Below are 27,078 nucleotides of genomic sequence, written 5' to 3'. Positions count from 1 at the left end.
GTCAATTGAACATCAACAACACAATCTGTCCAGAAACTGTTTGCAACAAAACTCAACCTATTAACCATCTATAGACCATAATCCGTTCATATAACACGCTAGACACCATAACCACTATCCATGCACATCAATTACACATTACATCCATGATTAGGGTTTTATTTGAACTCAAAATCAAGAAACAAACGATTAACAATACAATAACACCAATACTAGCTATCAATTCAACAATCAATACATCTTTCAATCAAAACAAGACACATGAACACAATCACATATAAAAATCGGACCTAGGGTTTATAATAAACCCATTAAAAATCGAAATTAAGCATAGAGGATGCATAGGATAGTTGTTTATACCTTCCTAGCACCTAAATCTTCAATCCAAAGCTTGAAAAATTGATTGTATGTGTGTGTGTGAAGGCCGATCGCAAGGGGGGGGGAGTTAGAGGCTGCCGTCGGGTTTTGTGAGGGAAAGAGAGAGGAGAGTTAGGGTTTTATAATATTATTAATAATAATCATGTTACATCTAGGTCCCTCCACTTTCAAATGTTACTTTTCTAGCTTAATTAACTAGTGCTAGCACATTGAGTTAACGTTTATAACAATGTTATCACATAGCACATAAGTCTAACACATAATTATCACATAATTAATGTTTTGACGTTTTTCGTTTATTCACCAATTGTTTGCGTCAACTCGTTTGCGTTTCGGCGCAATTCCCGAAAGACTACACATGTAGTAAGTGTCAAGCGTCATTTAAACCCTAGTTTAAATGTAATGCGGTGTGCGTTATAGATTCAGTAATCTTTAAGTTTGAATTGACGGAGTTGAGTTAACGGAGTTAACCTGAAATTGACGATTGTCACATCATTCCCATGTTAAAGAATTTTCGTCCCGAAAATTTGAGTCAAGTCGTGATGAGTGTCTGAAAAAGTAAGAAAAATTTTGAGTTTGTCATATCATCCCCTAGTAGAAAGAAATTTCGTCCCGAAATTTAATTCATACCTCCGGTGATTTCTGACGGTTTGTCGGGTTTCACGGTTTTCTGTGTTTGGTCAGCCCTTCAAAAAGGTGAGGATACTTTTTCATCATTTGATCCTCGCATTCCCACGTGAACTCCGGTCCACGTCTCGAGTTCCAACGAACCTTAACGATCGGAATTTTGCTGTGCTTGAGCGTTTTGGTTTCCCAATCCAAAACTTGGACTGGTTCTTCAATGAAGCGTAATTGTTCATCAACTTGCTGTTCATCCAAAGGGACTACTTGGGTTTCATCAGATAGGCATTTCTTCAAATTGGATACGTGGAATACATTGTGTACGCCACTGAGTTCCGTTGGTAGGTCCAGTCGGTACGCCACCGGACCAATGCGCTCAGTTATTCGATAAGGGCCAACGTATCGTGGGTTGAGTTTGTTTCGCTTCCCAAAGCGAACCACACCTTTCCAAGGTGAGACTTTGAGTAACACTTGGTCATTCACTTGAAATTCGAGAGGTTTTCGGCGCTTGTCGGCGTAACACTTTTGGCGATCTCGTGCTGCTGCCATGCGGTTTCGGATTTGAACAATCTTTTTCGAAGTTTCGAGTACCAGTTCTGGACCAGTGATTTGGCTGTCACCCACCTCTGCCCAGCAGAGAGGTGATCGACACTTCCGTCCGTACAGTGCTTCAAACGGCGCTGCTTTAATACCTGCGTGGTAGCTGTTATTATACGAAAACTCTACCAAAGGTAGGTGAGGTTCCCAACTTTTTCCGAAATCCAACACGCATGCACGCAACATGTCCTCTAAGGTCTGAATAGTTCGTTCACTTTTCCCATCCGTCTGAGGATGGTATGCTGTGCTCATATCAAGACGGGTGCCTAGTGCGCTTTGCAGTGACTTCCAAAAGTGCGAAGTGAAACGGGAATCTCGATCAGAAATGATTGTGACAGGCACTCCGTGTCTAGACACCACTTCTTTCATGTAGACGCGAGTCAGTCTTTCCATTTTGTCCGATTCCTTAATCGCTAAGAAGTGTGCCGACTTAGTCAACCGGTCAACGATCACCCAGATGGTATCGCATCCCGTCGGTGTTTTAGGTAATCCCGTGATAAAATCCATTGAAATGTGTTCCCATTTCCACATTGGAAGTTCCGGTTGCTGTAGCAGGCCAGATGGTTTCTGGTATTCTATTTTGACTCTGGCACAAGTCAAGCATTTGCTCACGTAGGTGGAAATGTCGGCTTTCATGTTCGGCCACCAGTAAAGTGCCTTTAAGTCATGGTACATTTTATCTGAGCCAGGGTGGATAGAATATCGGGACTTGTGAGCTTCGTCCATCGCTAGAGTTCTCAACTCTCCGTGTCGTGGAACCCAAATCCGGTTCTCAAAATATCGGACCCCGTCCGATTTGGTTTCAAGTTGCTTGTTCATGCCCCGCATGAGTTCTGATGGAAGATTATCATCTTTTAAAGCTTCGAGTTGCGTCTCGCGAATTTGATCGGGTAAGTTGGCACGAATCGTGAGTTGCAATGCTCGCACTCGCCTGGGTTTATCGGTTTCTTTCCTGCTGAGAGCGTCGGCCACTACATTGGCCTTGCCAGGGTGGTACTTGATGGCACAATCATAATCCTTAAGCGGCTCGACCCAACGACGCTGTCGCATGTTCAGCTCCTTCTGATCGTAGATATGTTGGAGACTCTTGTGGTCGGTGTAAATGGTAAACTTGGTACCGTACAAATAATGCCTCCATATCTTAAGGGCAAACACCACAGCTCCGAGTTCCAAGTCATGGGTCGTGTAGTTCTTCTCGTGAACCTGTAGTTTTCGAGAGGCATAGGCTATAACCTTCTCGAGTTGCATCAGCACACAACCGAGACCTTGTATCGATGCGTCACAATGTACCTCAAAATTCTCTATCGATCTCATCCTGATTCAAATGGGAAGCCTCGATGTCATAGTAGGCATGGATTGATTATCTTTGCACCGTGCCGAAGTCGTTTGCTTCGATAAACTCATTCGAATTCCGCTCGTCAACGGTAAAGTTCTCAAAGTCTTCGGCAAAACAACTTCTAGAAGGCTAAATCTGTAACATCACATAAATTTCGAAACCAAAAATGTCAAATTTCCAAAGTATAGGGACCAATTCTGCCATTTTCCAAACTCCAGGGACTAAAATGTAAAATCTGTCATTTTAACCCATCGCGCTACGCGACAGGGTCAAGATAGACAACCATCGCGTACCGCGATGGGGTGTCTGACACAGCGTGACACGTGTGCCACGTGGCACACGGTGGCAGCGTCTGCTGCCACGTGTCACCACATGTTGACACGTGTGGCGGCGCCTGCCACGTGTCGACACGTGCTAGGTCTACGCGCTGACTCGGCAACCCTATATCGCGAGACGTGATGGGGAAGCTAGGGAGCCCATCGCGTACAGCGATGGGGTCCGATTTCAGCCTATAAATAGGCAGCTCCGGGTTTGATCCAAGCACACCTCAAAACACACACATTACTCTCTCTAGCTTCTCTCACTACCTCGTAAAGCGTGCCATCGATCCACATCGATAAACGAGCCCCAAAACCTTGTTTTCCGTACCCGTTACCTCAATTTCCGTTCCATCCCGAACAAGAATGAAGTGCTGCCCGACGACCCGGTGATTTCCTCGAAATACGTGCCAAAAGTGTCGGTGTCTCGAAAAGCGTGCCAAGTGGAGGGAAGGAGTTTTACAAAGAAAAGAGTATCGATTGAGCGGGTGTCGAAGTGCTGCCCAAGTGTCTAGGGTGTTGCCAAGCCAAGCAAGGTAGGCATAATGCTCGATCAAAATAATAATAAAATATTATAACGGCTTAATACCCAAGTCGAAGTTATTCTCGATAAACAAAGAAAGATATAACAAAGAAAATAAAGAAAAGAAAGATAAAATATATATAGATATAAATATTATTTGTTATGAAATATATTGTTTAAGTATAATGAGTATACTTAAATAATAATAAAGAAAGAATACGTTTCTTAATGAAGAAGAAACGTCGGTTTTATAAACTAAAGGTTTATCAAATATTACTTTTCAACTAAAGGTTTTAAAGTAAAATAATGAACTAAAGGTTCATCGAGATAAATAAGACTAGAGGTCTTAAAGCCGGATCGTGTATCCGACTAATGAATGTTATACTCGTGCTATAGGTGCGAGATAGCGAAGGAAAGACTAACGGACGGTGTTGGAAGCCGATCCCATTGAAAGGTGAATACGCCCCACTTTTTATAAACTTGTTTTCAAACAAACAAACGTTGTTATGTGTAAAACTTTACATGAGGTTACGTGTCTCTAAAACCATTGTAAATAAGAGTATAAACCTAGCCCTCAGGCTGTGGTATACGTTTGTCTGGATCCTTACATATGTGGTATGCGGTGGGAACATCGCACCACGCCTGGTCACGACCTCCAGCCACGATGGGCCGGACCAAAGTATGTCCGAGTGAGAATGACCTTGTGTATATTTATGGTACCTAAGTATGTCGAAACACTGCGGTGTTTTGCTGAGGTGACCTAGTGTAGAGACTCGAGTTTATGATGATTGTTTAAACTTGATTATTCCTAAGCCAAGATGGGCCGAGGCTTACGTGGTCTCGAGGGGGTAATTAAGTAAAGAAAATATTTTAGCGTCAGCATATTCACCAGCATACGTTGTTGATGTATTTTATTAACATTTTGCAGGTAATCAGGAATAGAGCTTGTAAGACGAAGAAGCTCAAGTATCCGATGGCTCGGAATAAATTTGTGTAAATATTAAAATATGTTGGTTTTGTAAAACTTATAAACAAGTAAACTTAAAACGAGACTGTCGTCTCGTTCTTTTGTAATGTAAATATTATAAATCGATCCTTTGTTTTTTATAAAGACTTCTGCATTAACCCGCAACTCTGATTTATTTACAAATATGGTACCAACTATGGTTCACACTCCTAGGCCTAGAACGGGGGTGTGACAAAATCTCATGTCGTTCTCTCAATCGCAAAAATACTTACGCTGAAAGTATGTTCCGTTCCTAGCTCATGCGGTGGGTAAAGACAAAAAGGAAAGAAAAATCCAAGATATCTCCATTGTTTGTGATTTCCTCGACGTCTTTCCCGATGAGGTCACCGGTCTTCGACTCATTCGTTCGGTTGAATTTTGAATCGATCTTGTGCCCGACGCAATGCTCGTGGCCAAAGCTCCTTATCGTTTAGCCCCGTCGGAAATGAAGGAATTGTCAAACCAACTCGAAGAACTTTCCGTTAAAGGTTTCATTCGTCCAATCTCTTCTCCTTGGGGCGCTCCCGTCCTCTTCATGAAAAAGAAAGATGGTTCATTTCGCATGTGCATTGATTATCGAGAACTTAACAAACTCACTATTAAAAATCGTTATCCTTTGCCACGAATTGACGATCTCTTCAACCAACTTCAAGGCGCAACTTGCTTCTCAAAACTTGATCTTTGATCGGGTTATCATCAGTTGCGTGTTCGCGAAGAAGACATTCCAAAAACCGCTTTCCTTACTCGATATGGACATTTCGAATTTTTGGTCATGCCATTTGGGTTAACCAATGCACCCGCGGTGTCTATGGATCTCATGAACCGCGTTTGAAAGCCATTCCTTGATAAATTCTTTATTGTCTTTATTGATGACATCCTTATCTTTTCTAAGACAAAAGCCGAACATGAGCATCACTTGCGTTCCATCCTCGAACTCTTAAGAAACGAACGACTTTATGCCAAGTTCTCAATATGTGAATTTTGGCTAGAAGAAGTTCAATTTTTGGGACATATCGTAAACGACAAAGGTATTCATGTTGATCCCGCTAAAATTGAGGCCGTTAAGGATTGGAAAACTCCAACGACTCCCACGGAAATTCGATATTTCCTCGCTTTGGCTAGATATTATCGGCGATTCATTCGAAACATTTCCAAAATCTCTTACCCCTCACCTCCCTCACTCATAAAGGAAAATCATTCGATTTGGGATCAAAACAAGAAGAAGCCTTTCTTACTCTCAAGGATATGCTTTGCAATGCTCCCGTTCTAACCCTTCCCGATGGAAACGATGATTTTGTTGTATTTTGCGATGCATCTCATCAAGGTCTCTGTTGTGTTCTCATGCAGCGAGTCAAGTCATCGCATACGCATCAAGGCAACTTAAGGTCAACGAGAAGAATTACACGACTCATGATCTCGAACTTGGTGCCGTCGTTTTTGCTCTCAAAATATGAAGACATTACCTTTACGGTACAAAATGTGTTGTGTTTACCGACCATAAAAGCCTTCAACATATTATTAACCAAAAAGATCTCAACATGAGACAACGACGATGGGCTGAATTACTTAGTGATTACGATTGCGAGATTCGCTACCATCCCGGTAAAGCGAATGTTGTCGCCGACGCCCTAAGTCGAAAAGTTAATGTTAAATCCGTTCTGCTTTTGAGCGTTGTTGTTCAAACCGATTTTCAAATCCGTATCTTTCAAGCTCAACTCGAAACTTAACCCGATGGCCTTTTGTACTTTCTCAATCGTTTGTGGGTTCCCGATCGTGATAACCTTCCTACTTGTATACTCGACGAATCTCTCAAGTCGCGGTATTCCGTTCATCCCGATGCAAATAAAATTTATTTCGATCTTCGTGCTACCTTTTGGTGGCCGGGTATGAAAAAGAACGTAGCATTATATGTATCTAAATGTCTTACTTGCACAAAAGTCAAAGCCGAGCATCAAAGACATTTTGGTCTACTCGAGCAACCACCGATTCCCGTTTGGAAATGGGAAGACATTGCTATGGACTTTATCACTAAACTACCCAACACCGAAAAAGAAAACGATAGTATTTGGGTGATCATCGATCGTTTAACCAAGTCTGCTCATTTCATTCCGATCCGCGAGAAGTATTCTGTCGAGAAACTTGCTCAAATCTATGTTCGGGAAATTGTGTGCCGACACGGTTTACCATTGACTATCATCTCCGATCGCGATGCTCCTTTTACTTCTCATTTTTGGCAATCACTTCAAGAAACCTTGGAAACACGTGTCGATCTTAGCACCGCTTATCATCCTCAAACGGACAGACATTTCGAACGTACAATTCAAACACTCGATGATATGCTACGAGCTTTATGTTAGATTTAAGTTTCTAAAATCATTTTATGAGTTCCATGGTTATGGGTTTGTAGAATCTAACCTCGGTCTTAACCCGAAACAAGATCTGAGCCGAAAACTGAACTTTCGTTTAAAGACTTTATTGTTGACTTTTTGGATGTAAAACTTAAGTATCATCATTTATAAATTATTATACAAGTTCTTTGATGTTTGGGCATGGGGTAACCATTCTTGATCTTATTCCGAGTTGGAAACCGAACCAAACCGAACTAAACCGATGTCACTCGCTTAAGACACACAAGTGTGTTTCTAGCAATCAAGACTTGTATATTTCTTTAAAAATATTTTATAAACTGATTTTAATTATTTTCTTTAAGTACTCGGAATGTTGAATCCAACTTGATCTTATAACAAAGTTTGGACCGACAAAACCGAACACTCGCTTAACGGACGTTTTTAGTTCGAAAACAATAGAACTACATTCTTGGTTTAGATTTTATTGAGTTATCTCATAACATTCATTACTTTGGAAAGTTGACTTTGGGTTTGACCAATTACCAAGACCCGAACCAACAACCTGAACACTCGTTAAAACCCGTTTTAGTATCTATATTATAAAGGGACTTGCATTCTTGCATTTTTACCCACCTTATTACTTAACATAGGTTGAGTAAAATTAAGGGCTAGATACTTTAACCCGGTTTCGAGCAAACTTATATTTTTAAAGGGCTATTGTTATTATTTCTTAAACATTTACATTTTTTAAACCTTAAACTTTAAATTGTTTGCATTTCTTATCATTTATTTTGTTTAAAGACTTCCTAGACAACCTTTCAAATACAAGACTTCCTTTCATCTAGGCTTTGCTCGTTAAACCTCATCTCCCGGTTACTCGTCATTTTACCAATCAAGTTTATTAGTTTAACTTGAGTACTTTCATTCCCCGTTTTCCATCTTTCATTTTGGGGGTGATATTGCATACCTATTCAAACTAAATGTTTTATACTTGAGTCTTAAACCACAAACTTTATTGTATACCTTACTTAAATAAATGCTCGATTTTGTGTTATATGCGTAGATGCTTAATTGCTAATGTGTTTACCGCTTTTGGTTGGTTGATTCATAAATCCGAGTATATTTGGCATCCCCTTATAGAAAAGTGTCGTTAATGTATTCTTATTAACGATTTCATATAAATCCGAGTCTATTTGGCATTTCTTATAGAAAGGTGTCGTTAATGTATTCTTATTAACGATTTCATTTAATCCGAGTCTATTTGGCATCCCCTTATGGAAAGGTGTCGATAATGTATTCTTATTAACGATTTTATTATCTAAATTGTTGCTATTATTTATTGTTTTGTATACAAGTTGTGGAATTTCCTATTATATACTTATTGTTCAAAACTATGTAATTGCTCACCAACCTTTGTGTTGACAAATTCTACTTTATGCAATGTTACAGGTTTGAGTTTAAGTTGACTCGAGAACTTGATGAAAAATGTTATCAAGACAATAAGGATATTAGTAAAACGAACATTATATTATTTGCTATGATTGACTTCGGTTATTGTATGAACAATTTATGTGACTCTTTATGATTTTATGAATTTAAATAAGTTGATTAAATATTTTCACTTTAATAGTGTCTTGAGTTTTTGGGCAATCCGTTTCACCTCAGCATGTTCCGCCGCCTTTGTTCGGGGTGTGACACTTTTAATAACAATGTTAAAAAAGCAGAGCACAACATGAAGCGTGTGAGAAAAAAAGAAAAAGAAAACATGTGAAAGGAAAACTTGTACCACTCAGATGAAGCAGTTGTTATAACTTGCTGTACAATTAGCATATTTGTTTTTACAATTGATGAATAATATATATTGTGAGTTGTGTGGGGAGTCAAAGTTGGTTTTTGATACACACACACACACACATATATATAATAGTAGTAGCAGTAGCAATAGCAGTAATAGTGGTAGTGGTAGTGGTTGTGGGAGTATCAGTGGCAGTTATGGTAATAGTAGTAGCAACAATAGTAGTAAGAGTTAGTGCTGCTTTTGTCCCCAGCGGTGAACATATACATGTTGCAATCCTAGTTTGAAGAAATCTTGCTTGATCCCTTGATGTCTACAATACCTTCCACTTTTTGTCTAGCTGCTAATTAGACGTTACTAATAAGTTAACAAAATGCTTAAAAAACCTTTATGCCATTTTTATTATTTCCCAATTGCATGTGTTTTGCATTAATGTAATTTACGTCTCACCTTTTTATTCCTTCCAGAGAGCTTTATACAGTAGCCATAAAACCTGCTTCTTTCATTCATTTGAGATCTGATTAAGTGATTGTCGGGTATTATGTATGTATGTTATTGTGTTAATTGTTCAGTTTTAATTGTTTATTGTACAAACTATGGTACTTCATACATGTTTATTGTGTTTTAGGTCACAGGGAGCGAATGCAGTTAATTTGGACTTGAACGAGCGTCGAATAAAGGTCTGGGATGATCAGCACGCAAAACGAGCAGAATTCAAAGTTGGCTGGTGAAAGGAGCCCGCCGCGCTACTCGGAGGAGTTGGAATTAATCCATCGCAATACATAATGGATCTGGAAACTTGATTTCATTGACTTTGGTCCATCGTGCTACGTGATGGACCTTATGAAACGGTAGAGCGATATTCGATGGCATGTAATATCGGGAAAATTAAAGTTTTGCATTTAATATCAGTTTTGTCGAGCCAAACACATCTATCGCGTCCCAGAATAGTGTCCAGGAGTCAAAAGATGAATTCTAGCCCATCCAATCATCTAGAGATCAATCCTAATGGAGTTTATCATACGAATTAAAGATTCAACAAAGACGATGAGCGGCTAGTCTCTTTGAGTCATACCCGGGATGTTGAGTATTGTAATCTTTAAAGTTTTACTCATATTTAAGAATTAACTAATTGTAAGTATTTCGTATCGATCTATGAACATTGATGTTTGTTATTATTGTGCATTCAGTCGGTTTAGGTTTACGTCAACCAGAACGATTAGTTTTTTAGATGTGATACGTGATTCATAGGGTTTTACCGAGTAGTTTGAATGTGATAAAGCACACATTTGTCCTTAATTGAGTTACATTGGTATGGAATCTTTGGTTACCAGTGTCGTGTGTCTACATTTGTTGATGCATAAGATTTGACTAGTTGGTTAACCAAATTCGGTTGTTAATAATTAATCTGCTAAATAATATGAAATTGTTGTTTGTTACATGCTTAAACCCCATGTGTGATTTTTTCTTGTTAAATGTTTACAACTTGATTAATTAATTGTTTTACTTTGAACCCAAATCATTGCTAGTGTGACCAGCACTCCAAAATTGTTACTTCATAATGTTAGGAATTAATTACATTTTACACTAACCACATACTCCTCGTGGTTCGACACTCTACTATCTCTAACTCGTTTAAGTGATTAGGAACACTTAATTATTCTTGTTTTTTTATTAGACCATGAGAGTCTGCATCAGGATTAAGCTCTAATTCATTGTTTAGAACTTCATTCTAACCTATCTAAGTTAGAGTTCAATGATTTCAATTTCCCCCAATTTCTCTCCTTCAATCCTTAGATTCCCTAATTTGTATCCTATTTACAAAATTAGGATAGACGTTTCTTCCTAAAGGTCCAAATGTATAGACGTTTCCTTGAAAAAGAAACTCAGTATAGACGTTTCTTTCTGAAGAAGAAACGTAGCATATAATTGTTAAATAAAGAAAGGGACTAAAGGTCCAAATGTTTTATATAAACAAATAATTTTATCAAGGTTAAAGCTATACAAAATGGACTAGAGGTCTGAAGCTAGATCGATGATCTAGTTATTTATACAAAAAGTTATTCTCGTACTATAGGTCCGAGGTAACAAAACAAGAAGCAAAATCAGAAAACATGAATCGGTAACAGAAACTGATTATAAACAGAAAAGGTGAATACGCCCCAAACCTTTTATATTGAGTCAGAATGTTTGCATAGGATTTATGAATCCTTAAAACTTTGTGTTACAATAATAAGAAACGAACACTCTGATTAAGAGTATACATGTGTCTGGATCCATTCATACATGGTGACTCGGCATTTCCCCGAGGCCATGCATATCATCAGCATGCCTCTGAAGGTCTACGGGACTGTTCAGAGAAATGATATTGTGTATATAATTAATTGTACATGGTACTTAGGGTAATTTGATCCCAATTTAGTTGGGTGCCTAATGAGTAGTCACAAAGGTATTATTGTTGGTTTCACAAAGGTATTGAAAAGATATTTTTAGAGTCAGCGTCATTCACCAGTTGTGTGCTGACGTATTTTCCAACCCATTTTACAGGAAAACAAAGAAAGGTTAGAACATACAAGCAAGAAGGAATAGAAGATTGTAGTTATAGTCATTAGATGCTATCTGGTGGCTCAGATATTTTATTTCAATGTATTATAAAGAATTATGTTTTTCAAATAAATGTATTTGAAATATCAAACGGGTATTTTAATCCGAGAGTTTAATAAGTTTTCAATATAATAATATTTTATTAAAGACTTCCGCTAAAACTAAACCGCAACTCTGATTTATTTACAAAATAGGTACCAACTATTGGTCACACGCCTAGGCCCTAAAGCGGGGTGTGACAGAAAAAGTCGCCAAAGTGGAGTTCCGAGGACCGAGTAATCACCAATTTCAAGGCATTGGAATCCGACTTTTACAACACTGGTTTAAATATTAAATTTCTTAATTATCAAGAAATATTATTTTTACTATACCTTTGTATATAAAAACTTTACGTTTCTTAATTATGAAGAAACAATATCTGACTATAACCTCTACTTATGAAAAGTTATATTATGTTTAAATGTGATCAAGGTTCGGGTTATACCTCCGACTATGGTCTAAATCATTAAAATAATAATAATAAAGTAATAACTTAAGCGGAACCCCCTACCTTACACGTGTATTGGGAGTTAAACGCCTAAGACTGATCGAGCAACGCTTCTACTATATGACGCGTACTAGTCCTCAAACCGTTGGAACTTTGGAACTTGGTACGTACTTCGTGATGCGGCACGCCAAAACGAGGCTAAATGTGTGTATGTGAAGGTGTTTTAGTGTGTGAAAAGTGAGATGTTGTTAACCTCTATTTAAAAGCTGAAATTGGGGTCGGTCGTGTGTAGCAATCGGCTTTTAAAAGGGTCATCGTGTATCATGATGAGTCATTTTATTCAGAAGGCGCTACATTGTTGACACGTGGTGGATGCGCGTCTTAAGTTGCATGGCCTGGTCATCGTCTATCACGATGACCTAAAGTTTAGGGCCGTCTCATAACGCGACACTGCCCTTTCTGGGGTTTGTTGAGACATCCATCGCGTAGCGTGATGGTTAGTTGGCTATGCGCGTCGCGTAGCGCGAAGGGTTAAAATATCAAAATTTTCATTTTTGGTCCCCTGTCTTTGGTAGCTTGTCACGTCTTGGTTTTGCTTTCATTTTCCAAAAATACTAAAGTATCCTCTCAAGCGTCGATGCGAGCGTGTGAAGTGCGTCATCAAAGCGTCACATTACGCCCATCTCGTGCCCGTGCGTGTGCACTTCGTGCCCTACGCTAGGACCACTGGGTGCATCTTGGCATATAAGAATATTACTATGGAAACCCTTTACCTTATAAAGATGTCACAAATTTTATAATTTATCAATGCGGGAGGAAATTCTCTTTCCTTATACCTATGTGGAATGCTTCCACTTTCTTTTTTCTTTCCATGTGGAATGAACTTACTTATTTTCTTTACATGGAATTCCTTTTATTTTCCTTATCTCACATTCCTATTATTTATGTTAAGAATATTTTTGATCCCTCATCTTTAATATGTTGTCAAATTTGAACCGAAATTTTGGGGATGTTACAAGTACTTTAGACACCGCAAGCTACGGTGGCTCCACCGTAGCTTACGGTGGATTCTGGAGATACATGTGGCCGTAAGACAGAGCAGGGCAACTATAGCTTACGGAGCTGCCATAAGCTACGGTGCCCAGGCCATAGCTTATGACGGACGCCGACGGGATAATTGATTTTTCTTATTTTCTTCCATATTTAAGCCATCCCTAATCTTAAATATCCTTCATACCCTATCATACTTGGGCGATTTTGGAGCCATCTTTCACCACCATAACACCATTTTATCATCACAATCATCCATGCTTTCATCCTCTCAACCAATAACCAAGATCTTCAATATGCATACGCTAGGCTAAAGCTCTCGTAACCATCTTCGGGATTAGGATTGTGTTTGTAGCTAGACTTGCGGTACTCAAACCTTCCAAATTAGTTCCTTTTAAGCTCCAAGCACCCGCGATCAATAAACCACTCAAAGTATTGGTCTTTGATATATAAAAACAATTAAAACACACGAAATAAAACATTAAGAACACATTATTTCACCCAATCATCACGGTTCCAACTTATCCATGTGTAAACTCAAGCAATTGAATTTTGTTTACAATACACATTATTCACTTTTTGATCATTAAAATATATATCATCTAGCTTGACAACATAAACTACCATTTCCTACTAGTAGTACAACTTACCAATTGGTGTCTACCTGGGTTGGATAAGGCTTGGGCTTTCCTATGGGAGGTATCAAGTTCGAATCCCACTCCGGACGGCCTTGAGGTACCCGTCACCAATGAAGTTCTACTAAGACAGGGAAGCCGTAGTGGTGCGGGTTCGATCCTGATGGTCGGCCCAGATCTATCGCGGACTGAATGGAGGTGTTTTACCGGCGTCATACCTCTTGCGGGGTGGGGTGATGGGTATCCAAATGGGTACCGGGGTAAGGGTTCCCTCCTCCAACCCCTTTTTTTTACTAGTAGTACAACTGGTTCATAGTTGTTTTATGTTGTCCACATTGAGATAAAGGGGCCTTATCGAGTTAATACGTATGATGGTTCCTAGTATTTTATTACCATCATCGATGAATATATTAAAGCAACTTTAACACATCTTTTAACACTACTAAAGGCAACACTTTTGTGATACTTTAAGGGTACATTAAAATGATGGAAACTCGATTCAATCTTAAATTGAAGTGTATCTGGTTTAATAATGCTTATGATCTGGGTTCGAGGATTTACCCACTGAATATATTCGACATGAGGGAGTTATTCATTAAATCGCTTGTCCCGTTGTGGCTCAGAAAATAATGTGGTGGAACGAAAACACAAGTATCTTGTTTAATCTGTTAAGGCTCTTATGTTTTAATATAATTCGCCCATTACTTTGTTTAATCTGTTAAGGCTCTTATGTCGAGTCTAAGGGGAATCAGTGGATTGTGCTACTACAATTCATTATTCACTATTTAAATAATACTAAGGTGGACAGACGATGTCAAGCAGTTTGAAAATGGGTTTGTTTAATGACAAATAGATTACTTTTGGTTATAAAATGATTTGAGAAAAGGTAACAACACTTCAGGTTCAACTTATGCAATAATCTAACTTATCTAACTCATATCAATTGGATAATCACATAGACATAACTTATTAATTAGGATTGATAAATAATTACTAGACATTGTAATTTGATTGAGATGATTCACAGAATCTACTACAACGAATTGACACAACTAAATATAGTCTACCTAATTACCAGTTCGTTAATATAAAATCTATCACTTATCAATATTTAATGGTAAACGTTTTAATGACGATAAGAACTTAATCCTAAATATTGATGAACTCAAAGCAAATAACTGATGTAAATCTTAGATAAACTGTAACATCCTAAAATTTTAATGATGAATAAAGGAAGTTATGTTTAGTGATTTCGCGTAATTAATTAATATCGGGTAAGGAGCGGGTCTTGGACTTGGATTAATTGAGAGGGGTTAAATGAGAATGGGATTTCAGGGATATAAATACCCCCAAAATCCCAAAATATCTTCATTTTTCACCAAACTCCCTAACACTCCAAAAACACACACATACCACACTAACTTCGCCGCCGGACCGAAGGCAGATCCGGCAGACCCGAGTGAGAGAGAGAGAGCGATTAGTGGTGATAAGCAAGTAAACGAGATCCAAACAAGCCCAAAAAGGTATGATTCTTGATCTTTGAAGTTTAAAGATCCAAGCTTTTTAGTGTATAAACGACCAAAAAATGGTCGGGTAGCGTAGTGGGTGATATTGAACCATAGCAAGGGTGTTAAAATCGCTCGAAATGCCGATCAGAAACTAAAACAGCGGCTGCCTGGGCAACTTCTCCTTTATCTGGGCAACTTCGCCTTCATCTGGGCAACTTCGCCTTCAAAGTGACGAACTTCGCCTGCAAGCTAAGTTCGCCTGATGAACTTCGCCTGCAAGCTAAGTTCGCCTGATGGCAACTTCGCTGTAAAGTTAAGTTCGCCTAACTGGTAACTTCGCCTGAGGCCAAGTTCGCCTGATGACAACTTCGCCTGAAGCCAAGTTCGCCTGATGGCAACTTCGCTGTAAAGTTAAGTTCGCCTAACTGGTAACTTCGCCTGAGGCCAAGTTCGCCTGATGACAACTTCGCCTGAAGCCAAGTTCGCCTGATGGCAACTTCGCTGTAAAGCTAAGTTCGCCTAGCTGGTAACTTCGCCTAAAGCTAAGTTCGCCTAAGGTTAACTTCGCCTAAAGTCAAGTTCGATTAGAAAATAAATTAAAAATCTAATGAAAAATGTGTTAAGACAGTTAATGGAAATAAAATTTTTCCAAGCTGACCTGTCAGCTCGACCCCAGCCAGGGGCTCTGCCCCTTGGACCCTGCTAGGGGCTGCCGCCCCTAGACCCCGCTGCCAGGGGCGCTGCCCCCGAACCCCCGTTCGTTGTGGGTAGTAATTAAGACTAGAAAGATGTTAAGTAGTGATAGTTAAATTGATATGTATACTTGTTATACAGTCAGCCGTGCACAACTGAAGAAAGGGATTACGATCAACGGAGAACGTAACCGTGTTCAGGTGAGTTTCTAGCCCCATTTATGTGTTATGTTTTCGGGGCTGTGTGCATACTCAACATGTTTGTTAATACACTTATCCTAAGAGATAAGTGTATGCCTTATGTGGATAATGTGAAATGTATGAATGATTGCTTGATGGTACGTGAACGATCTTCGGATATTGCACGTACTGTCAGGTTGTAACGCTATGTATAAGGTAAGTATGTTATGTATGTTTATGTGTATGAACATGATAGAGATAATAGAAGAAAGAAATGATAATGTATGGTTGTATGGTTACGAAAAGGGTACCGAGCCCTAATAATACTCGAGGTATGATGTATGGTTGTATGGTAACGAAGAGGGAATCGAACCCTACTAATATTCGAGAACTAGGGAACCGAACCCTACTAATATTCGAGGAAGAAGGGTACCGAGCCCTAATAATACTCGAGGAAAGAGGGTACCGAGCCCTAATAATACTCGAGGAAAGAGGGTACCGAGCCCTAATAATACTCGAGGAAAGAGGGTACCGAGCCCTAATAATACTCGAGGAATGTAGGGCGTAATGCTCTTTATAACATAAGATATGAAAGTAAGTTAATACAAAAGAAAGTAAGAAAGTATGAAAGTAAGAAAGTATGAATGTAAGAAAGTATGAAAGTATGAAAGTATAAAAGTATGAATGAAAGAATATAATGTTATGTGAATGGTATGATTATGTGATTATCTAGAACTCACTCAGCGTAGCTGACTTTTAGTATGCACGCAGGTGAGTAGGATGAGGCAGCTCGCTTGAGGAGACACATGGCACTGAACAAGAATCTGGCATCTGAAGACTTATGATGTTTTAATTTAATGCTTTAATGTTGAAAGACAAAGGATGTTTTGAGACAAGTTATGAATTATGTAAAGTTTTATGAAAGTTTTATATTCTGCGTAAATGTTTTAATTAACTCTGATATTTAGAACTGTGTTTATGAGTAAATCCAACACGAAAGTAGGGCTACCGGTAACGGGGCCTTACATAAACAACTGTTTAATCATATCAAATAAACGTAAAGCTAGATTAATCACACAACTAATCAAACTTTAATCCAATTCTAGATAAAAATTACAAATACATTCAGTTTACACAAGAACCCTACACCTAAGGTGGCCACAAAAGGTTTAGGTGTTTATTATTGCCTCTGCATGATGCAGAACACACTTATGAGTTGAACGGTTGTGATCATTAAAGAATTACAATTCGAGAGCTCCAAGATGGTGCGAAGTCGCCTCCTACATCGTCCACAGCCCCTGGAATGAAAAATATCTCGATTGGTGGCTGGAAAATGATTATAATATCAATTAGGTTAATTTACCGTTTTTAAGACTCTTCATGTATCGCGAAGGCTTTCAGTGACATAACGTTTATTTAATTTGGTTCACTCATTTAAGCTCTGAATTGTGTGTGTGTTAATCCCGATCATCCCGAGACATCAATATAATCTCGTAACTAGTCCAAATAAGCACAATTAGCGTTCAACGACCTAAAATACAAAAGCATGCTTGAAGTACCACTATTCAAACTAAAAACTTAATAAAAACAAGCAGCTAACACAATATAATACATGATTTAGACCTAACCATCACATGCCTAGATCTAAGGACTCATATTTATTCATAGGCTTCTTAGAAAACCTCTATCCTTACCATAACCCTAAATGACACATCCATAATTGAATTAAGTTAGTTTACATAATGTAGAGTATAATTGGTTCCCCATCCTCAGTTTTCTAATTACACAAATAATCATTATATTTTTCTCTGTTTCTTTTCAATTAATTAATAACTTTTTTATCTATTTATCATTATATTTTTTTCTCTTTCATTCGCAATCACCTTTAAAAATATTTAACAATTAAGAGGGGTGAATAGTATATTCCCATATATACTAATAAACTATAACATTTTCTTTTCTTTAATTGCAACCAATTCCAACAATATACACAGATAAATGTAAAAGTTACTAGGAATACTCTTATAACTTATAAAGTTGAATATTTGAGCAGATAATCACTTACAATAATGCCCTTCCATAATTTTCCAAATAACATTACAAAAGTCACTATTATTGTTATAAATTATTATTTTATTTTATTATATTTTTGAACTAGCTCATAAGATATTTTCCTTATAAATAGTAGCAAACATTAGATTTTGATTGACAAGGTGATCCAAGCGGAAAGCTTCTCTCTACTTTCTTTTCTTTGATCTCACCAATATCATGGATCCCTACAAGGTACAACTCTAAGATAATAATCTTGCTATTGTACAACTCTTTCATGCATACAATGACAATACTTGGAATGATTAAATACTATAACTTTACTTTTATTTTATCTTTAATTTATTTCTATGAAATAAGTTTTCTGTAAACTTAAAACGTTAACATAAAACTCTCTTATGAGTTATAAAGATTGCTATACTATCACCATGATCATATTGCATGCAACACGGGACACACTTTTGTGTTGGATCATGCGTGTCTTTTTGTATCGAACTAATGAGTGTTAGATCTTATGGATATTAATTGTATGAACAATTATCGAATCATGGGTTGAGTTTATACATGTTCATCGGAACAAAATGGTTGTATTCGATCCTGATCAAGGCTAAAATCGCGTAAAAGCGATAGATCAAGGTGGCTTGAGTGAGCCAGCTAAGATCCAAAGTAAAAGACGCATGGGCTTGACTTGTCTTAGTTGCTTCTTGAACGATCACGATACGTGTCTTGCTTTAGATGACACAACTTGTCTTATATGAATATATTTAGTATTTGTATAAATATGAAAAAATTCGAGTGATCTTAGTGTGAATAAACAAATACCCATATTGGTGAATATATTTAATTAATTAATTAATTAATTAAATTTCTACTATTATTTTTATTAGAAAAATGAATGTTTCACTATTCTTATAATGGTAGACAACATCACGTGATTAAACATAAAGCTTGTTTGATTAAAAATATGTCGTTGTCTTGACAGTATTCACATAGACATTGAGTGTTTATTAAATCATAGTTATTTGTCTTTTGATTAAATGATTATAACAGACAGTCAGTTCGTGAGTTGCCATCACCTAAATCCGCAAAATAATATCCATGAGTAATTGCTGGAAAAATAAAGAGTTGATGTTTTAAACTTTACAAAGTTTGAAATAACTTTAAAAATTGATCATTATTTTTAAGTCAATTATTATTTATTTATACTAATTTTCAATTTTATTTATAAACATTACCTTAAATTCACTCGTCTTTGTTGGGTTAAATACATAACTTATAGATCTAAAACTTTAAACTAATAATTTTTCTTTCAAGAATCCAAACCTTAAAACAAACAAGTCCTAGATTACATGGTCTCTTTGCATATAAATGCAAGATGTGGACCAGAACTTTTGTGTGTGATTTCGTTTGTAGTACCACCAACCTAGAATAATGATGTAGGTAAATAGAAAACCTTGAAAACCATACAAATCATGGGTACGTAGTAAATGATACTATGTATATAGTGGTAGATCGGGACGGATCTAGTCTTGATTGAGTGGTAGTCCATGCTATCTCTCAATTTTCTTGACAAAATACAATTTTTAGTGTAAAAAATAAAATTTTTAATCCGTCTAATTATCCTTCAACTTTTCTTTCAGATCCGACGCTAGTAGATGTATGACGATTTTGTTGTTACATACCCATCATTTACATAATAAACAATAATTACAAGTATTTATATATTCTCTTAAATTCAATAAAATACTGATTGTTAATTTTCAATTTATGTGATCATATTTTACTAAAATTTATAAAAATTATCAGTTAAATAGACGCTTGATGTGTGTACTTTTGTCAAGTACTATGAGATCTCTAAAGTTTTTTTTTTGAACGACCAAATTATTAGATCTCTATAGTTACATAATGATTTGCCGGTCTACACACACGCACATATATATGTGTGTGCATGTATATATATATACGTAATAATTTGTATATATGATAATAAAAATATCGTGACAATATTAATATATGTATGATGAAACAAGTGAAATTGATTTAGCTGTTTCGTCCGGTTGTGCAGGACGCGAAACTCATCCTCCCACACCCTGATGTAAATACTGCGGATCATAACACTATTATTATTTGCAATTATTATTATTACAATTATTATGTTATTATATGTGGAATAATCAACAGTACGTACGTACTCATGCGTCACCTTTGCTGATCTATTTTTAATTGTTTGACTTGTCGCAGCAACGCCCGTCAAGTGCTTACAACTCCCCGTTCTGGACAACAAACGCCGGTCTACCAGTTTACAACAACACCGCATCATTGACCGTTGGAAATCGAGGTAAAGATTACAATAATTCGGTTTGATCCTACATGATCCGTTATGTTGAGCTGATTTAATTATATATAAATGCATGATCAACGTTAATTTGATTTAAGAGAATAGTATATATAAAAGATATATTTGGATTAATAAATCAGTTACAAATAACTTTTACGTGAGAAAAAGTCAATGTTATGACAATTTTGTAATTTCTAGTAATTATTACTACAACAAAATAAAGTAAAGTCACAATAATTACCTAGTGGCCCTACTTGTATTTTGTCGTAGGGTAATTGTTCTATTCAAAGTAATTACGAATTTACCACCGCGTCTTTTCCTTTTTTGATCACTTCAGCTAAATCTTGTTTGCACGTCATCCCGATGCTAGAAAAGAAAATTATAAAAATATTATAAGAGAAAGTCGCTCGGTTGTTTAGTTTAATAAACATATAATTATAAAAGTTGCAAATTTTGATAATTTAATTAATAAATTTGATAAATTATACGAGTCGTATAGACCTTATAGACATATAGACGTAGGATGGTGTTTTGATGGTAATACTAGGTGTCTAATAACACGATCTATGAAAAATAAAAAAATTGTAAACATTTCTTTGAATAATAAATTAAAAAATTCTTCATGTCTGTGTAAATTTCAGGTCCAATTCTGCTTGAAGACTACCATTTGATCGAAAAACTTGCTAATTTCACACGTGAAAGGATCCCCGAACGTATAGTTCACGCAAGGGGTGCGAGTGCTAAGGGATTCTTCGAGGTCACACATGACATCACTCATCTCACCTGTGCTGACTTCCTCCGAGCTCCAGGAGTCCAGACTCCTACAATCGTCCGTTTCTCAACTGTCATCCACGAACGTGGAAGCCCCGAAACCATCAGAGACCCCAGAGGGTTCGCAACAAAGTTTTACACCCGAGAGGTAATGAAAATAAAATAAAAATGAATGCATAGTTTGTTGCTAAATATTGTGACTGATTTATTTATTTTAAACTTATAGGGTAACTTTGACATTGTGGGAAACAACTTCCCAGTGTTTTTCACACGGGACGCAATGGCGTTCCCTGATGTGATCCACGCGTTTAAGCCAAACCCGAAGTCACACATCCAAGAAGACTGGAGGATTCTTGACTTCTTGTCACACCATCCGGAAAGCTTGAACACCATGACATTTTGGCTCGATGACGTCGGTATCCCAACCGATTATCGACACATGGAAGGGTCAAGTGTCAACACTTTGACTTTAGTCAACAAAGAAGGCAAAATGCACTATGTGAAGTTCACATGGAAACCAACTTGTGGGGTCAAGTGCTTAATGGACGACGAAGCGGTCAAGATTGGTGGTGCGAATCACAGTCACGCGACTCAAGATCTTTATGACTCGATCCAAGCCGGTAACTTCCCTGAATGGAAGTTGTATCTTCAAGTGATTGACCCGGATCATGAAGACAGGCTTGACTTTGACCCGCTTGATGGGACCATGACGTGGCCGGAGGATGTTATACCGTTGCAGCCCGTTGGACGGATGGTTTTGAACAAGAATATTGATAACTTCTTTGCTGAGAATGAGCAGTTGGCGTTCAACCCGGGACTTGTTGTCCCAGGGATTTATTACTCGGATGATAAGATGCTTCAAGGAAGGATTTTTGCTTATTCGGACACTCAAAGGCACCGTCTTGGACCGAATTACTTGCAGCTCCCGGTTAATGCACCTAAGTGTGCTCATCATAATAATCATTATGATGGGAATATGAATTTCATGCATAGAGATGAGGAGGTGTGTTCTTTAATATTTTTAACATATCAATTCTAGTTTATTATCTTAATATAAATTTGGGTTCTTTTTCAGGTTGATTACTTCCCTTCGAGGTATGATCGTGTTCAACACGCTCAGCAGTACCCGATCAACCCTGCTAAAGTGACTGGAACCCGTGACAGGGTTAGTTTCTTGTATCATAGGCATGTTAATACTTAATAGTAACAACTAACAATCACAGAAGTAACTAAATGTGTTTTTTTTTTTTTTTTGTGAATGCAGACTGTGATTCCGAAATTTAACGATTTCAAGCAGCCGGGAGATAGGTACAGATCATGGGATCCAGCAAGGTACACGTTTTACGTCAGTTTGTTTTATTAAAAATATTACTAAGGCTTCATCAATTTCCTAAAACTATTCATGTTCTTTGTACAGGCAAGACAGGTTCATTGTCAGAATGGTTAAGATGTTGTCCGACCCACGGGTCACCCATGAGCTCCGCAGCATTTGGATCTCATACTGGACCCAGGTTTGTAATGATTTACGCCGGTCAAAATACGGTCAACCCTTTTTCTAAAACTTTCTTAAACATATGCCATATGTGTTGATTTTGGTATATTTTGGGTTGCAGGCTGACCAGTCTTTGGGCCAGAAGATAGCATCGCGTCTCAATGTGCGTCCCAATTATTGAACATAAGTATGTTACAGGTCGGGCCTGATCAAGTTATATTGATGATCATGTTGGTATAAAAGAAGGTCCGTCTATATAAGTTTGTTACGTTACACAAACTTGGTTGATGTTTTCGTCCTTCCTTTCGTTCTGTAATGTTTTATTTTACTTATGGAACTTGAAACTTAGAATAAGTGCACGTCTAGTTGCGCGAGTTGCTGTGTTTCAGGTTCGGGTCTGTAAAGAGAGAGTATAAACTTATGTTTAAGTTACTTTTTCTATGAATGTAACAAATGTTTTTTTGCTATCTATTTGATGCTTTTGTTGATATATTTTTTGTTTAGTTGGGCTGGGCCTGGCCTTATGAGAAAATAGATAGGCTTGGGCTTGGCCCATGGGTGTAATTTGGCATGTATAAGCTTTGTTTGTGGGCTTGTTGTATATGTGTGTGTATGTATGTTTGTATGGGCTTATGAATGTTATTTGAAGTGAAAAGCCCAATAGGAAATGACCTCATGGCCCAATGGGCCAAATGTGAGAGATGATTCATAGACTCAAATAGTTATTGGCCCACTTGGCATGACAACCGAGGCGAGGCCCGAGGGTGGGGGCTTCATGTTCATCAATCTGCTTCATGAGAATCGACCGGACATTTTGACTCGTTGACTAAATTATGGTCAATTCCATTATCATATGGTACGAAATCGCTCTTTGCAAACAAAAATTAAATTCCATTTCTTTTGTTATTTTTAATATAAAACTGATATGATTTTTGGGGTTGTATTGGGTCAAACAAATGGCCCAAATGCTTTAGCCCCAGTTTGTCTCTATGCAGATCTGATCAAGGATAAAGCCCATTATCACTTCAAAACCAGGTAATAACATGAACTTTGATTAAATTATTATATGTGATAACTCTTTAGATAACTAAAGTACTAACAATTATTTAGTTAAATAATTATTTCATTCACCATCTTATAATATGCCCTTTATGTTAATTGATTTTACAATCAGACAAAAAAGATGACCCTACTAATATTTTTAATAACATTTATTCATATTTAAAACATACGTCTAAAAAGCAATTACAAAAAACTGTGATAAGTTTAGCTATTAGCCTACTATGTATCCTGTATGACAATTATGTCGGTTGACAGATTAAAGTAATTAACATTAGCTTGAGCACGAATCATATATTTACTCATGTCAAACATTTAACCTAACGCAAACCCCCTTAAAGCCATTAGACATATAACCTAAACATGACCAGTATAACATGTTTGCCTAAGGGGGGTCAAACGGATTGGCATGTCCAAAACGGTTGTCAATTTATTATCAGATGTATGAGTTAAATGCGCGATGAATGTCGAAGCATGAAATGAATCTGACCTGATCGATGACGATGTTTCCACGGATTTCGAGATGAACGAACCGCGACTTGATCTTCTTCTTCGATTGCTTGAGACCTGCAATGGCTTTTCGGGGGTGTGGAGGTGACTGCTAAGAAATCCTGAGGATCTCTTGTTTACAGACACAAAAATAGGGTGGTGGCTCTTATTGAGCATGACCCCCTAACAAGGAGGTGGAGACCTCCTTATATAGAGAGCCTCATGGCCACCATCATGGTACCCTAATGGGCCTAGCCCAGTTAGGGTTACCTCCACAAAACCCCCTCAGCCCAATAACATTGTATTAGTCCATATAATAAAATAAGCCAAACATAATAAATTTAGGGTCGTAAAACCGGGTTTAGTACCATACCCCTACAATGAACATGTTGACTAATTATAATAAAGTTTGTAAATGAAAAAATGGCTTAACAATAACAAGTTAAACTTATAAATTATTTTTCTTAAATTTAATTCTAAATTGTTTGAGAAGTCAGACACATTTATCTACACCTTACAACATCTTTTTATTAAACATGTTAGTTATGTCAACCTATTTACCATAAAAGCTAGTTTAGAAATACCTATAACCCGATTATTTTCGTCCTACTGTTAGTCTATTACCTTATTGACATAAATTTGCTTAATTTGTGCACAACATGAAAGTGTGTGTTCGAAATGGTGGACAACAAGTTACAAATAAAGAAAAAAATATATATCCTCTAAAATTAGTAGTTAAGACATCAATATTTCAAAGGTTTAGGTTTGAGAATATTTATTTTAGTGGTTTTTAGTATTTTAATATGTAAAATTAACAAATAAAAACAAATTTGAAGTTGTTGTCACTATATAAACAATCCAAAAATTAAAATAAAATAAAAAATACTTTTTGTGGCTAATTTCCAACTAAAAGAAAAACCTTATCAGAAAGCATCTTTATAACCAATCTGTGTTCACACCAAGTAGATGGAGATGATGAGCACACGTTTCAAAGCATTAGTCAACACGTGTCTGGTTGTAATAGGTCCAGGTCATCAACTTGACACGAGTGGCTCTTTTTTAATTTTAATAAAAATCCAAAATTAAGGATAAGGTAGAGTAAGCTTGGTGTGCCAATTAACTTAAAGTTTCGAAAAGATACCTTAAGTTATAACTTAGTTAAATAAAGACCCTAAAGAAATCATTTTATGAAAACAGGTAGATTAAACAGCCTGAACACAAATCATATATTTATTTATGTCAAAAACATTAAACAATTAAATATTTCTCATGCGATGTCCGGTGTTAGGGTTTCCGTCTTGGTTTTGTAATCGACCTTTCAAAATGCATATCGCGTTAGGGTAAATTATTTTCGAATTAAAATCGAGGTCTTAATCGTTATATCAAAACAAATGTTAGGTATGATCTTATCAACCCATTCTCTTTTTTTAACTACACCATAAGACCGACTGCTGGATTAATAATAAATCAAGTTACTAATTATATCACTTTCTTATACTGGTAAAAATAATATACTAAAAGAGTAGTTAATTAATTATATTTCTAAATATTTAGAAAATTATACAAATAATAAGTGAATACTTTTCTTGAATGATTTTTTAACTTTCAGTTACAAATTGTTCACAACATTTTATCATACATAAAAGGATTGTTCATAAATATAGTAAATGCGTATTAAGTGTCTTATCAAATATTTGACATTAAATAGAAGTTTTGTGATGTTAATTTGAAGAGAATTTAAGGGTCTAAACGAAAATTAAAGCAAACTTTGGGATACTATGTGTAAATTTATTATTATTTTAGATAACTTAATTCAAAGGCATACAATATTTTATTTTATTTTATTTATGGCTTTATCCCATCTCCCCTCCACCTTGGTTTTTTCACCTCTACATAATTGTTAATTGTAGGGCCCACCTCAACATGAAACCTGGCATCCTTTTCTTTTTTAAATATATCGGTATATATCATGCAATATATCGTCTTCCTTTATTTTAATTTTTAACATGCATACTACATATTTACATGTGTTATGTGTTTTCTTATTGCTGTTTATATAGGTTGATGAAAACCTTAAAACATTCAAGATGAGTGTTAATATACATGATCTCATATGAGATTAAATAAAAAAAATGCATGGATATAAATGATACCAGTTGTTTAGCCTTAATTAATCTTTCACGTGTTCCCCTGTATCAAAATCTTATATATCATATAAACGATAATCATAGAATGTAATTGCATATACTTCGAAGTTTTTTTAGAATAAATAGAATTGCTAAGCATATAGAACCGTTAAATTTGTAGATGGTATATGATATTCAAGTTATTTTGGGATTAGTTCAAAATCGAGTTTTGGGTAATCAAAATCCTAACAGGTAACTTGTATTCACATAAGATCATAAACGAGAATTAGACTTGGTTCGTCAAATTCTATCAAATACTTGAATGTCGGATGCAACACTATGAATACTAGCATAGATTTTTGTCAAATACTAGCTTGACAAACTTAGGGTCCTTCAAACTATCTAGATCCTTAGCATAGTTTATTAGATCCCACGACGAACCAACTCGACTCAGTTAGTTAAATTTGCTAAGGTTTAACTATGCTTATACTCATGATACCGTTAGCTCTTCAATACAAAAGACTCAATAACCATCATGTTTTTTCGATTTAGAGTAAACAACGAATAGAGCTCCTTTTATGTCGTTTAGAAAAGTTAACTCACAAACTTCAATAACCATCATGTTTGCAAAGTTTAACTAATCAAACCCGTACATTCTACATATTTTTCGCTAACAT

General features: G+C 36.6%; 1 protein-coding gene across 2 annotated transcripts; it reads left to right on the top strand.

The window, feature by feature from the left end:
* The first annotated feature begins 18,159 nt into the window (after positions 1–18,159).
* LOC143540802 (catalase-like) lies at positions 18,160–23,217 on the top strand. Of its 2 annotated transcripts, XM_077033779.1 has the most exons (9): positions 18,311–18,360; positions 20,192–20,221; positions 20,368–20,464; positions 21,106–21,383; positions 21,462–22,238; positions 22,311–22,400; positions 22,500–22,567; positions 22,653–22,746; positions 22,849–23,217. In XM_077033779.1, exons 1-9 carry the CDS (start codon positions 18,346–18,348, stop codon positions 22,906–22,908), a joined length of 1,509 nt encoding a protein of 502 aa, XP_076889894.1. In that variant the 5' UTR covers positions 18,311–18,345; the 3' UTR covers positions 22,909–23,217. The 2 variants fall into 2 exon arrangements, with proteins under 2 accessions (XP_076889895.1, XP_076889894.1); XM_077033780.1 differs by lacking the exon at positions 20,192–20,221 and having other exon boundaries at positions 18,160–18,360.
* Positions 23,218–27,078: the final 3,861 nt, after the last annotated feature.

Source organism: Bidens hawaiensis, unplaced genomic scaffold (assembly GCF_021521415.1).
Source record: "Bidens hawaiensis isolate Kalapana, Puna unplaced genomic scaffold, B.hawaiensis_p1.1 tig00012335_1, whole genome shotgun sequence".
In the NCBI taxonomy this organism is placed as follows: domain Eukaryota; kingdom Viridiplantae; phylum Streptophyta; class Magnoliopsida; order Asterales; family Asteraceae; genus Bidens; species Bidens hawaiensis.
Note: the sequence above shows the minus strand (reverse complement) of the source record. Positions and strands in the feature narration are given on the sequence as shown.

Coding starts and splice junctions, on each gene's coding strand:
- LOC143540802 (XM_077033779.1), top strand. Junction 21,384..21,461: donor CAAAGTTTTACACCCGAGAG/GTAATGAAAATA, acceptor TTAAACTTATAG/GGTAACTTTGACATTGTGGG. Junction 22,747..22,848: donor GGATCTCATACTGGACCCAG/GTTTGTAATGAT, acceptor TTTGGGTTGCAG/GCTGACCAGTCTTTGGGCCA.